General features: G+C 39.9%; 1 protein-coding gene across 1 annotated transcript in view; it reads right to left on the minus strand.

Annotated features, from left to right (window-relative positions):
- LOC146844090 (phospholipase A2 inhibitor and Ly6/PLAUR domain-containing protein-like) overlaps positions 1-14,291 on the minus strand; it is a 138,195-nt gene that overhangs the window by 81,076 nt on the left and 42,828 nt on the right. Inside the window, exons 2-4 of the mRNA XM_085650838.1 lie at positions 3,364-3,511; positions 2,420-2,465; positions 2,218-2,327 (exon numbers count right to left, since the gene is read on the minus strand). Coding sequence (XP_085506964.1) covers positions 2,218-2,327; positions 2,420-2,465; positions 3,364-3,511 — 304 coding nt within the window. The remainder of the gene's footprint in view (positions 1-2,217; positions 2,328-2,419; positions 2,466-3,363; positions 3,512-14,291) is intronic.

Consider the following 14,291-nt stretch of genomic DNA (forward strand, 5'->3'; position numbering starts at 1 on the left):
GTTGCACTCTCTGGAGTTCGAATAGTAATTTTTACCCCTACGCTATCCAACACTTTCCTTACTGTTGCACTCTCGGGAGTTGGAATAGTAATTTATACCCCTACGCTATCCAACACTTTCCCTACTGTTGCACTCTCTGGAGTTGGAATAGTAATTTTTACCCCTACGCAATCCAACACTTTCCCTATTTTGCACTCTTTGGAGTTGGAATAGTAATTTTTACCCCTACGCTATCCAACACTTTCCCTGCTGTTGCACTCTCTGGTGTTGGAATAGTAATTTTTACCTCTAAGCTATCCAACACTTTCCCTACTGTTGCACTCTCTGGAGTTGGAATAGTAATTTTTACCCCTACGCTATCCAACACTTACCCTACTGTTGCACTCTCTGGAGTTGGAATAGTAATTTTTACCCCTACGCTATCCAACACTTTCCCTACTGTTGCACTCTCTGGAGTTGGAATAGTAATTTTTACCCCTACGCTATCCAACACTTTCCCTACTGTTCCACTCTCTGGAGTGGGAATAGTGATTTGTACCCTTACGCTATCCAACATTTTCCTTTCTGTTGTTTTTTTTGGAGCTGGAGAAGTAGTTTTATTGTCTCTGCTATTTAATATTTTTGTTATTATTTTAGCTAATGTAGTATATAATTAATTTTAACAATATTAAAATTAAATGTAATTTTTTTAATTTGTTACACATAAATATTTAATTTTTATTTATGTTATTGTTTTATGTGTGTAATGTTTTTGCAATTGTTAACATTTTTAAATAATTTATAATTTATTAAAATAATTATTAAAACATTATTAAGTAAGTATATATATTATATATTATATGTCTATGTTTAAATAATTTTTTATTAAATATATTTATTAATTATTAATTTTTAACATTGTGAAATATATTTAATTATGTTTATTTTATTTATAAGTATTATTATGTTTATTTTACATATTTTTTATAACCAAAAAAACCCCGATATTTTTAAAAACGATATTTTTGACATCTATATTTTATTTTCGATGTTTTTGTACTTACCATGTTGTAGATAGGATGTCGATATTCTTGACATCGATATTAGTGTTGCGATATTTTTGTAGGTCGAATTTCTGACCTTCGAAATTTTGTCAGAGAACCCCCAGGGCTATCAAGAGAATAAATGACAGATGTGTCCAATGGATGGGACATCTTGGAGACAGCACGGAGTGACAGGTCATTAGATCTTTGTGCTCTTGAATAAGGGTGGGCGTAGTTCGCGAAGTAGCACTTCGCGAAGCTACGCAAAGTGAAGTTCGCACTACGCGAGCTACGCGTAGCACTTCGCGAACTGCGTAGTAACATGTTCGCACTGTGCAAGATGTTGTTTTCAATGATTGCACAGTGCGGACAAGCAACCGGCACTGTTCAATCATTGAAAATGGCATCTTGCACAGTGCAAGCTGTAGTTTTCTGCTGCTCGAGTAGATTTTTACTCGAGCGGCAGCTTTCTCAACGCGAACTGGTAGTTTCTCATCGCGAGCGGTCGCGAGCATACGCAACCCCTCGCAATGAGAAACCTGACCTCCTCGCGTTGGGAATCTCGCCGGGAGGTTTATTTTCCATGCTCGCGATCGCCAACTTGATGTTGCTGATCGCGAACAAGGAAAAAGTCTCGCCGGGATGTCATTTTGCTTGCTCGCGGTCGCCAACTTGACGTTGAGGACCGCGAGCAAGCAAAAAATTACCGCAGCACTACGCAACACTACGCTACGCGTGTTCGCACTGTGCTGCGTGCAGTTCGCGTAGTGCGAAGTAGCGCGAACTTCGCAAACTACACGAGCGTAGCGTAGTGCTTCGCCCAGGCTTACTCTTGAAGCTGTGTATGAGTGATAAGATGTTGTAGTGCATGAGGACTTTAACTTGTGGGCAATGCACAGAGCCTTACAGTCTATCTGTCTCTTGGTGGGTTGCCAATTCAGTTCTGTGAGAGCCAGACATTCCCTCAGTTACAGATGTTGGAGTCACAAACTGTACAAACCCTACACCTACTTTATATTACAGATATAAGAGTCACAAACCTCATGTGCCCTAAACATCTCCTCTGTTACAGATGTAGGAATCACAGACTGTACATACCCTGTACACAGCCTCGGTTTCTTATATCAGAGACAAAGACTGTATGCATTCTGCATATTGCCTGTGCAAAGGGTGTCAGAGCCATGGACATACATACCTGGCACCTCTCCTCCATTGCAGAAGTCAGAGTCGCAGCAAGTTCTGCTGATTCTTAAAGAGGAAAGTGAGTTTTTAAAGGTTAGGTCTCTTTCGCACGTTGCTTTGCTGGTTGCTCTTTCTTCTCTAGTCTATCCCTGGCGCCGGGAAACCCATTGCGGGTAGCTGTTGCGCATTATAAGTTTATAAATAATAATAATAATAATAGATCCAGACAGTCCTTGAATGCAGTTAGAATAACAGTATTCCCTGTTGGCAAAATGCATATTGTGAGTTCCAGAGCAGACATGAGTAAGCAGTATGGATGAAACAGCTGCCCCCTGAAAAAGTAAGGGTTTGGTGTTTAAAAATAACTCGGAAAATGTTTTTCAGCAAATGTCAATTTTATGCAGGGAGAAAAATTCCTCTTAAACATTTTTGAATGAGGTGCCCCATCTTGCACCTCCCTCGACAATGCTTACTTAATGGAAATCTGTCACTGGTGTCACTCTCATGCCTTTATTACTCTTTCCACAATTCTAAACTCCCATATTTTCGGCCAGAGACTGTTTGCAAATAAGTACTTTGAAAACAGGCAAGCAAGAGAACAGAGGCTGGCAAGGTTGAGATATTTATACCAGACAGCACATATGAGTGAATCACAAGCTGCTGCCATGTGCATGCAATAGAAGGGACTTTGAAGGCCACAGAGGCAGGTGACAACCAACGCATGAATGGCCAGAAGCAGTTCTTAATTTGTGCCGGTGCTTGGCACCTGCCCTTATTTGATATCAGCGGCACATATTTATGACATTCCACCACATGGTGGCTCTGCCACTCTATATTTAAAAAAAGCACATGAGCAAAGTGTTCAACAATTCAGTATAGGATTATTAAAATATGAATACTAGGGTGCGTGCTCAGGCCCATTTTACAGCTTTGGCTCACTTAGTATAGTCCAGAGTGTCATACTTTTAGGACTGTAATGGTATGTAGGTGTTGTTGGTACCGATATCTGGTAGCGCTGACAGGGGCTGCAGCCAGTGCAATCTACAATGGCCTCTTAAGAAACATCTTTGGCTGCTGTAATCATGATTGTACAAAATGAGCACTGGCCATCATGTGGACAAGTAAGTCACATTACCAACATGTGGCATGCGGCACTCACCAACTGTGCTGTTCTCCAGTCCTTTGATGCAGTGAGTGACGTCAGCAGAGCATTGCTGGAAGATCCCGGAGCATTGGCTGCTGCCGGTAGCAAGACACTGCTCGCAAAACAGGCAATCTGCTGGGAAAAAGAAATGAATTCTAGAGATCTGAATATGATTAAAATTCAAAACATGTAAAAAAACAAGCATAAATGTTATAGACTTAGAGTAGGTCCTCTTCACTCTGAAATGATTTAGGAATAAGGAGAAGCCAAGAGACGTCTGGGGCTGCATCATACATAGGGTGCGTTTTCCATGTGTGCACCAGGCACATCTTTTTAAATGTGCCATATTAGGATGAATGGCAGCTGCAAAATCATGCTGTATTGTGAGCAGTGAATTAATGTGAAAAAAAGGGTGGCTGCTTTGACGCTGCTCCATGTTTCACAGTGCAGGCGGCTCCCTTCCCGCACTTTTAAGGGAGGTTACAAATCCCCTTGAAGGCAGGTGCAGTGAGTGGGTCCGTGGGAGCCCCTTTCCCCTTTATGAAGGGAGTGCAGATCAGTAATTGTCAAAAGACGTCAAGAGTGAAGATGCCGCCCCGGGAGCACACATAAACATTGACAACCGAACAGGAACCCTTATACAAAAGCGTAGTAGCACATATTCCAAACCAACCCTTCATAGGGCTGCCATCAGAGGGCGCACTGACAGTGTGTCATGTTTTAGGGCTCCTCTGGACAGAGTTTCTGTCTCTGCACCACATCTGTAATACGGCACGGGCGCAGAGACAAAGGGATTCGCTCATTTGAATGTGCCACACTCCCATGCAAATGTGTGAATGCCCTCTGATGATAGCACTGGCGCTTTATGTGTGCCAGCGCTATCGTTATTACAGAAGGGGATGCACAAGTGTCTGAGCCCCCTTCTGTAATACCAAAGTGCCTGGAGTCCGCAAAGCAGGCGTGAACGCCCGCTGCGCCCCAGGTGCACTTCTGTGATATGGCACCTGGTGGTCAAGGGTACAAAATGCAATGGAAAATAAAAATAAAAAAGTATCAGAGAATTCTGGCTGTTTGGAGAGTAAAAAAGTGAAGGAACATGAACAGAAAATGGGAGAGATGAGCAGCAGCTGGGGGCATTAATATAATATTATAACAGACTGAGACAGAGAGAGAATGACAGAAACACAGAAATGGACAGAAAGAGGCAGAGAAAGACATAATACATAGAAAAGGGAAAATAGAGATAAGTAGAATTAATTAAAGATAGAGGGGCTGATGTAATAAATTTTGAAACAACACATAGCGGGGGGCGTGGTCGGGCCACGAAGGAAGATGGCCGCCTGATTGTGAGGCTCCACTGCGAGACGGACCCTTGACCGAGGCGGCGCACTTTACACCTCAGCTAGGATCACCCCTGAGACAGCTATGCCTTCCTACAGCAGCGCTTTTACTTGTGGCTGAATTTCAGAGTCGAACAGCCCTTTTTAGGGTTAATTCTGACTGAAATACTTTCTGCTCCGGCAAGCACGTCCTAGGCCTCAGAAACACCTCGGCTCTTTCGTAACCGGAGAGCCTCTCTGGCTGCATTCCTGAGAGGGTTTTATTACCAGGCATAGTGGGAAAAGGCTCTCTTCCTTCAGTGCTTCAATATTTCTCAGCTGGTAAGAAGTATCTTTGCCTTCTGCTTCTGTGATTAATTTCTGCAATGACATGACCCTTTTCAAGGTTATCTCTGACTGGAACAATTATTCTTTCACCAAATACTTCTAAAGTATCGGAACTCAGCTGTTTTATTGAAACTTCCCACACAACCTTTTGCGCTTCGATTAATGTGTGAAATGTTAAAGTTCTTCACTGTTTTTTCTTTTTTTTATATTCTCCAATCTTCGTCTGCCAACACCTGCAGAGAGTAAAATTCAAGAATGGAGTTCACAGGTCAACTAGTACTTTTTTCTCTCCTGTGACATTCATTTCCAACATGCTTTCAGATAGACTGTTACTCTTCATTTCAAAGCGCCCTTTCACGTTGGTAATGCACAATATCTTCACTTAATACCACCTCACTGTCCAGTGGAAATATCTTTCGGCCTATGAAGTATTATTTATGAGGAATTTCTCTGGCATATAATGCGTTTTTTCGCTCAATGATCTGAACACACTATCAGCTTTATATTGCATGTTATGAAGGTCTAATGATTTTATACACAATGCAGTAGAAGATTGAGCTCTTTTTTCTTATAATTTGTATCTTACTAGTTTCTTATGCTGATGTTGTTTTTCAGTGACAAACGCTAAATATTGTATGTCATAGGATGCCATACATTGTCATTTGTGACTGATTATTTTTGTCATTATTATCGGTAAGAGACTAAAATATTTATTTACGTGAGCCTACAGGATTAAGTGTGATAAGTTTACTCTTTCACCCTCATATTAACCACTACGCGCTCTAATTGTTTGCATCTGATTGTTAATTGCTTAATTTGTGTCTGGTTTTTTCAACACTCTGCGGACACATTTTACAGATGTCTAATCACAAAAATTACAACAAAAATTCAAAATTGTCTCCTCCCGTAGACACACATAAGCAACTGCACACTATGCCTACTAAAGGTTCACCCCCATCACCACCTACTTCATCTTTGGTCAACTCAACCGCTGAGTCAGCAGCAACTATGAATAGTATTTTGCAGGAAATTTCAACTATTAGTTGCAGTCTGACAGAAATGGATAATAACATTTCCTCCCTCACAACAGAAACCAAATCTATTAGAGCGGATATTGCGCAATTTCATCAAAAAACTGATGGGCTGGATCGGCGATTAACTGTAGTGGAAAACAGGCTTGACTCAGTACAAAACAGGGACCAGGATTTTCTACTTCTTCGCAGTAAGCTTGTTGACTTGGAAGATTGCAATAGAAGAGACAATGTTCGCTTCCTTGGATTTCCGGAGAAAATTGAAGGCCAAAATGCTCGGTTATTTCTATGTAAAATTCTTCCCAAATTACTTGGTACTACTTTTGAACCACCGTTGGAAATCCAACGTGCTCATCGTATTGGTCCTCCACGACCAAACCTGGATTCTCGACCACGGCCTCTGCTTGTTTTCTGAAACATGAGCAAGTCAGACAGATACTAATATCAGCTCACACGCAAAGATCTTACATCTATGATGGTCATCAAATACATATGGCAGCTGACTTCTCGAGAGAAACCAACGAAAGAAGGAAACTGTTCTTAGCTATGCGACCACAACTGCAGAAGTTGGATATCAAGTATGGCCTGTTTGACCCAGCTCGCTTCTGCCTTACTAAAAATGGTGAATCACAAGACTTTTACAACCCTGAAGACTTACATCATTTTCTAGACAGTTTAACAGTTCAGGATATGGATGTACAACATATTTCTCATGAGCAGTCTGGTCAAAGTTCTACACAACCTCAACAGTCGACAGATAAAAGGCATCGCAACCTTGGGGATGTGCGTCCTCAAGGTAGAGAAACAGAGCGACCTTTTCGTACACACAAGGATCAAGCGTCCGCCTTGCAGTCTGTAATTACTACCACACAAGATCAACGTAGAGATAAGTCCAGATCTCCCTTAAAATCTGCTGCAGATGGAGAATGAGTTGAGTCCCTATTTATTATCCTCATAGTTACGGTCTTAGTTAATATCGTTTTATCAACTTACCTGACTCTTTAAGTTCAGTTAATGCCTACTCCTTGTGTTTACTTACATCTTACTCTTCAGCCAGAAAGATGAATAAGTTCTACTTATATTTATTATAGATGATTATAATATATTACTGAGTGTTTTTCCTTATGATATACTTACTATGTATTTTAATATGTATCTTATTTCAGTCCCTTTATCAAAAGAATTTTATTCTAAACATTATTTATAATTTTATTTCACATTGGTCATATGTTATACGCTATGATATGTGCTTTTAATGTATTACTATCTCACTTTTTTAAGAACAGGCTCTTTATCCATCTTTACAATGCTGACATTCTTTCTTAAATACCAACGTTTTTTCTTATAGTTATTTATGAATTTAAGTTATCAAATGTTGTTTATTATGTAAATATTATGAGAATTGTATTTATGAATGATAATTTTAAGAGTTTACTTTAAATTCTGTTTTTCATTCTCATTCATTCATTGCTTTTAGACCCGTTTAATGCTTATCTATGTTTCTTAGTGAAATGTGCTTATCCTCCTAACGCATACTGTTATATGTATTTGGGTCACAGGAGTTTTCACTCTCTTTACAGCTTTTCTAATTTATTGTCCTGGCTGATATTCATTTTAATTGTCCACCCTCCTTAAGGTGTCTGTACTCGTAGTGGTGCTCCAGTGAGCTCAGACCCGCGGTTAAAAGTTGTAAGTAACGCATCTATATACATTTTTTTGATTCTCTTTTATATTTTAACAGCCAGAAATATACTGATTACATAGAACATTTTGATCCCTCTAATATATATCAATAAGAACCTTCTTTTACATTTTCTTATATCTTTCTCTATTGTTCGATACAATACTTTATTATATTCTTTATTTGCTTCTTTATCACGTTTGTCCTCCATAAGTCTTTTTCTTTTCTTTTCTTCTCTTTTTCTTTTTCTTTTCATATACTAAATTTCTTAACCTGTAAAACTCTTATTTTCTTACACTTTTCTATTTCTTATCAACCAGAGTACTCTCCCTTCCCATACAGCCCTATTCCCTCCCACTGTATTCCTACCTCTTATTTTTCCCATTTGTGACTAATACATTGATTCCCAATCCCTTTTGATTGTATCCCATCATGGCTAATATTCATCCTTTATCTACCATTACTTGGAATGTCCATGGCCTCACTCATTACATTAAACGGAAGAAGGTACTTTCTTATTTACAGTCCAAACATGTAGACATAGGTTTATTACAAGAAACGCACCTCGATGAGATTGAATCTGACAAACTTTGCAGAGATTGGGTGGGGAAGGTCATTCACAGCAGCATTCACAAAAATGACCCCACAGATACAAATCCTGTCCGCAAATATGGAGTTGCAATTCTCCAAGACTTGGTCAGATCCTGATGGTTGATATGTATTTGCCAAATTACGTTTCGGGAATTCTTAATTCTTGGGTCTATTTATGCTCCGATTGGCACTAAAAAGTCTTTTTCCCTTCAATTGAATCACCTCCTCACAGAAATTGATGCCTCGCAATACCTCATTGGTGGGGATTGGAATTTGGTACAAGATCCTATTTTAGATAAAACTGGTTCGTTTGATAAGGCCAATGCAGCGGATAGAGCGGTTTTAAATGACATATTTTCGGATAACGGTTTGGGTGATTATTGGCGTCTTAGTCATCCACAAGACAAAGAATATACGTTCTTCTCATCCTCACATGGTATATTTTCCCGCTTAGACTATTTTATGATATCGCACAAAGCGGTTCAATTAGTCACGGAATCACATATCCTAGAAGCAGCCTTGTCTGATCATTCTCCTGTCCTTTTATCTTTAGATTTAGGTCTATCCCGGCCAGGGCGTAAACCATGGCGTATGAGCATTCAAAGACACAGGACGCCCAAGGGTAAACTTCAGTTACAATTCCATCTACAGGACTATCTCTCTATTAACCAGGGTTCTGTCACCTCCAGCAGAACTGTTTGGGCGGCGGCTAATGCCACTATTAGAGGGCAACTAATGCGCGATGCAGCACTTGCCAATAAGAATATTATTGCAAAGCAGACAGAATTAGAACAAGATATTCATCTCTAGTCCCGTTTATATACGTCGGATCCTACCTTACATAATCGCAAGTTATTGGAGCAAGCACGTATGTCTCTTAATAGTCTCTTTACATCCAAAGCTGAATTTGCTTTACAAAGGATGAAAGGAAGACATTACGAGGAAGGGGAGAAGGCCGGGAGGTTGTTAGCTGCACAATTACGTCAAAGGGAAGCAGCAATGGCTATTCCAGCTATTCGATCGACTCAAGGTGACATACTTACAAGGCCCCAAGAGATAGTTAATGAATTTGACTCCTTTTATCAATCCTAATCAAGTAGACTTAGATAAGATGTCCTCTTGTTTAGAGAAGGTGAGTCTTACGCGTCTTTCTGATGATGGTAGAGCTCTGCTTGATGGTGAAATCACAAGAGATGAGATCTCTAAAGCTATTACTGCTCTGCCTTATCATAAAGCTCCTGGGGAAGATGGCTTCCCTGTTGAATTTTATAGATGGGTAGCTCATAGTATGATTGATACGTTACATGCTACATTTCTTGAGGCTGACAAAGAATCATCATTGGGCCCTCTCTCTAATAAAGCAGTTATAGCTGTACTACCTAAACCTGGCGAAGACCCTCTTTTGTGCGGTAGCTATCGTCCCATTTCTTTATTAAATCCAATATTTATACTCTGGAGACTCAGCGAACCCGCTGAGAGAGTCCACAGCGCCAGGGGAGCCACTCACAGCTGAGGTATGGTATGGTCCCGCTTGCCAAAGCACTCCCTCTCCCCTTTTTGGGGAAGGATCCAGTATGTAGGCCTTGGAGTCTCAGAGACCCCTCTGAGAGAGTCCACTGTGTAAAGGGAACCTCTCGCAACAGATATGGGGAAATGAACCACTTCCCCTGGGATGACAGCTTACTGGACTATGGACGCAGCTATGACTCGTCTACCGGTTTGTGTCCCCGTCACCCCCCTCCTCTTTCCATGCTGTGTCTCTCACCCTCCCCTCCTCTTTCCCTCATTTGTTCTCTGTCTACTTCCCCTGCTCCTACCCCCCCACTGATTCTCTCCCCTTGCCTGCTTTTTCCCTGATGTATATGTGCTTATTGTTTGTTTCGACCTTACATATAACTATGTTGCCATGCTCTAATAACTGTGTAACCTTTATAACGATGTAACCTGCAACTGTGGTTTGATACTAATGTAAAGCGCTCTGATACCTCCGGGTCTAGCCAGCGCTATATAAAACCTTTAAAATAAATAAATAAAAATAAATTGTGATATTAAAATCTTGGCTAGTATCTTGGCGTCTCGACTATGCAAACTACTACCTTCTTTAATACATTTCACTCAAGTAGGTTTTGTACCAGGGCGTTCTTCTCTGAACCATCTCCGTACCCAAGCCCACACCTTGTGGTCTGCTAAACATCTTTCAGAACATACCTTGGCCCTTTCGCTTGATGCAGAAAAAGCGTTTGACCGCATTGAGTGGGAATACCTTTTTACCATTATGCATAGATTTGGTTTGGGTGATCAATTCATCAATAAAGTGCGTTTATTATATGACAACCCCTCAGCTCAGGTTAATTGCGGTGGGTTTTTGTCCAATGCGTTTCCAATACGGAGGGGAACACGTCAGGGTTGCCCGTTGTCCCCCCTTTTTTTTCTTTTAGCTATGGAACCACTTGCTGCTGCTATCCGTCAATCTGATGATATTATAGGTGTGCCTCTCCCAATTGGACATTCTAAAATCTATTTTTATGCAGATGATATTCTTCTTACTCTTACTAATCTTCCTCGATCTCTTCCATCCCTTCTTCAAATATTAATGATTTCTCCTCCTTTTCGGGTTATAAAATAAATTGGGACAAAAGTGAAGCATTGGCAGTCCTCACATCATAAATATCTAGGAATTTTGGTCAACAAAGGTTTGGAAAATATGGTTGCAGATAACTTAGCACCTTTACTTTCTCAAATGCAGAGGGATTTTGATAAGTGGAAAGCTCTGGGTTTATCTCTTTGGGGTAGAGTACAAGGTATCAAAATGATCACCCTTCCTCGTTTCATCTATTTTTTAGGTATGCTTCCTCCCCAGATTCCTTTAGCTACCCTTCGATTAATAGATTCTAAGATTAAGATTTTTATACGGGGCTCAGCTAAACCACGTCTTGCTATAACAAAATTAAAGACCCATCAGTTATGTGGAGGTATGGGTCTTCCATCCATTGAACACTATTCCCTTGCTATACACATCTCCCAATTTTCTTATTTTTTGCCAGGAACTAAAGATGTCCCACAATGGGTGTCCATCGAGCGTCATCTTTTATCCAAGAACTCAGATCTTTCTCTTTTATATGGTAGTGGCACTAGTTGTTCTGATCCCAAGAATCCGATCTTATCAGTCATGCACAAATCTTGGCAAAGGGGGCATCGTATACTAGGCTCAAACGCGCGTATTCATGTTAAGGCTCCTCTTTGGAACAATTCAGCTATCCGTATCAATGGTCGCACTTTATCCTGGCCTTCATCGCAAGCAGCTGGTATTTACTCCCCAGATCAACTTCTTCATGATGGAAATTTTAAATCGTTTTCTCAAGTATGTGAGGAATTTAATCTTCCTTTACAACACTCCTCTAGATACTCTCAACTTCAACAATGTCTGAGGAAACACTTGGGATCTCCCCCTTGGGTGTTGCAGGTGTCCCCAATACTATCTTACCTAAATCTGTGGGGAAAGTTTAGAGGAGTGACCTCTGGTCTTTATAAAACCTTTATGTCTCCTTTATTTTCACAATCTCTCTCGTATGCTCTGCAAAAAAATGGCAATCTCGTTTATCTATTTCATATACGGCTTCTGAATGGGACAAGATACTGGAGCGATAACATAAAGACGTTCGTGAAGCAAGGCTTACATTCTGTATATTTAAAATCCTTCATGAATGGCACTGGTCACCAACGTAAGTTACATAAAGCTGGATTGCTTTCACACACTAAGGGGCATATCAACAACAACCGGCGATAATTATCTCTAAGCGCACTTAGCGCTAGGATAATTATCGCCGGCTAGCGTTGATTTTTATCACTGAGATAGCGTGCTATTAGCAACGCTTATCTCAATAGCGATAAAAATCCTCATGCTAAGTGGCTAATGGGAGTTTATCGCTGGAAACACAGCGATAATCTCACGTTAGCTTGTTGATAGGGACAGACAAACTTAGCCATGATATCCTCCTTCCATAGGATATCATGGCTAAGTCAGAAAAATAACAGACGTAAAAAAGCAGCGTTAACCGCGGTTAGCGCTGCTTTTTTTGTCTCTAACAGGGTTAGCGATATTCTTGATAATAGGAGAAATGTCGCTTAGCGACATTTCTCCTATTATTTTACTCTGGAACGCCCTCTTTGCATCTCATTAGAGATGCAAGGGGAAGCGTAGAGTAAATGGGTGCTAACATGCAAATTTGCATGTTAGCACCCTGTTGTTGATAGGGTGCTAATTTTATCTCTGCTTTTTTAGCTTTTAAAGCCAAAAAAGCAGAGATAAAGCCCTTGTTGATATGCCCCAAATTGCTGGAGATGTTCCACCTCTGGTTGTGACATAGTTCATATCATTTGCGATTGCCCAGCAACAAGGTCCTTTTGGTCCTTTGTTGGCAAGACTTTACATTCCACAATGCCATTATCCTTACCATTTACACCTGCCACAATTCTTCTACATGATTTTCGACACTTTCCAAAACTTTCTAAATCACAAATACGTCTTCTACACACTGCATTGGCTACAGCTAAAATGCTGTATTTTGCGTCATTGCAAGTCTCCTTCTCCACCCTCTCAGGAAGAATGGCTGGTGGCAATGATGCAAACAGCCCAACGTGAGCGCACAATTTATAACCTTCAAGATCAAGTTGATGTATTTCTCCAGACCTGGTCTTCTTTTTTAAAAACTGAAATTAACACTGAAGCCAACTCCACTCTCTCTCCTAATGCAAACACTTGAATTAACTAATTCATTATTTTATATTTTGTGTATTTCTTTTATTTTTCCCTTTCCTTTATCCTTCATCAATGTATTTCCCCCACTCCCGTCCTCCTTCTCCTCCCTCCCTTCCTCTGGCTCTATTATCTCTCATTGTTCTCTTATTCTTATCTTTACAGTGTATCTCTTTTCTCTTCTTTTCTTCTTTCTTCCACTTTTCATATCAATTTTCTCCTCCCTTTTTTTAAAAAAACTTTTTGTGCAATTATTTTATTTTTCTTGTCCAAATTCATTCTCTTTTATATTTAGATTTATTCATATTTTATATATGTATAATATGTATAATATCCAGTTCTTATTCATGTTCTTTATACCATATATCTACTCACTTATTTATTCATTTTAATATTTATATATAATATGATTTTTTATTTCTTCGTTCATATTTATCATCAACATATGTATTTAATATTATCAATAATTCATTGTTTTATTATTTCTGTTACTCTGTATTTCATGATAAAATTCAATAAAAAATGTCAACACAAAAAAAGAAACACACAGCAGCAACCAATGCTGATACGCTGTGTTGCATCAATAGACAGAGAGCACACCAGCACAATGTCTACATAGATGTTGTGCTATTTACCTCTCTACCTGTGCCAGAGCACGTGTGGCTGCCTTCTGCCATGCACACGCACTTGCACCATAGTGCAAAGCAGTGAGTGTGATGGCTCACATAGGTTTTGTACTGGAAGGCTACCCTTCCTGTAGAAAATGTCTACGGTTAGACATAGACAAAAGATCTAACACATCTGTACGAGTGCTGTGCATCACAACTCATAAGTAAAGAGGGAAATGATTGGAGGAAACAAAAATTATATGTCAGATGACAATTATATGATGTGTCATGTGATGCAATAAACACTGCAGCCTACACATGACATTTTACCTTCAATGGCAATGGTGCATTTATTGAGTCAACTTACATACTGTACTAACTAAACCCATTACAGTTTTGGGGACAGAACACATATTGTGTCATTGATGCACAATGCACAAAGTCATAATAGCAGAAAAATATGGATCCCTGATATGTGCATAATCTAGAAAGACCACTCAGCAAAACCAAGCTTCCTATAGTTGGGTTCCCCCTTTTTTAACTTCCTGAACTTCTGACCTTTTCTGTGATTCAAACTTGCTGACCAAGCCTTAGTCATAAATGTTTAGC

Source organism: Triturus cristatus, chromosome 4_1, assembly GCF_964204655.1.
Source record: "Triturus cristatus chromosome 4_1, aTriCri1.1, whole genome shotgun sequence".
In the NCBI taxonomy this organism is placed as follows: domain Eukaryota; kingdom Metazoa; phylum Chordata; class Amphibia; order Caudata; family Salamandridae; genus Triturus; species Triturus cristatus.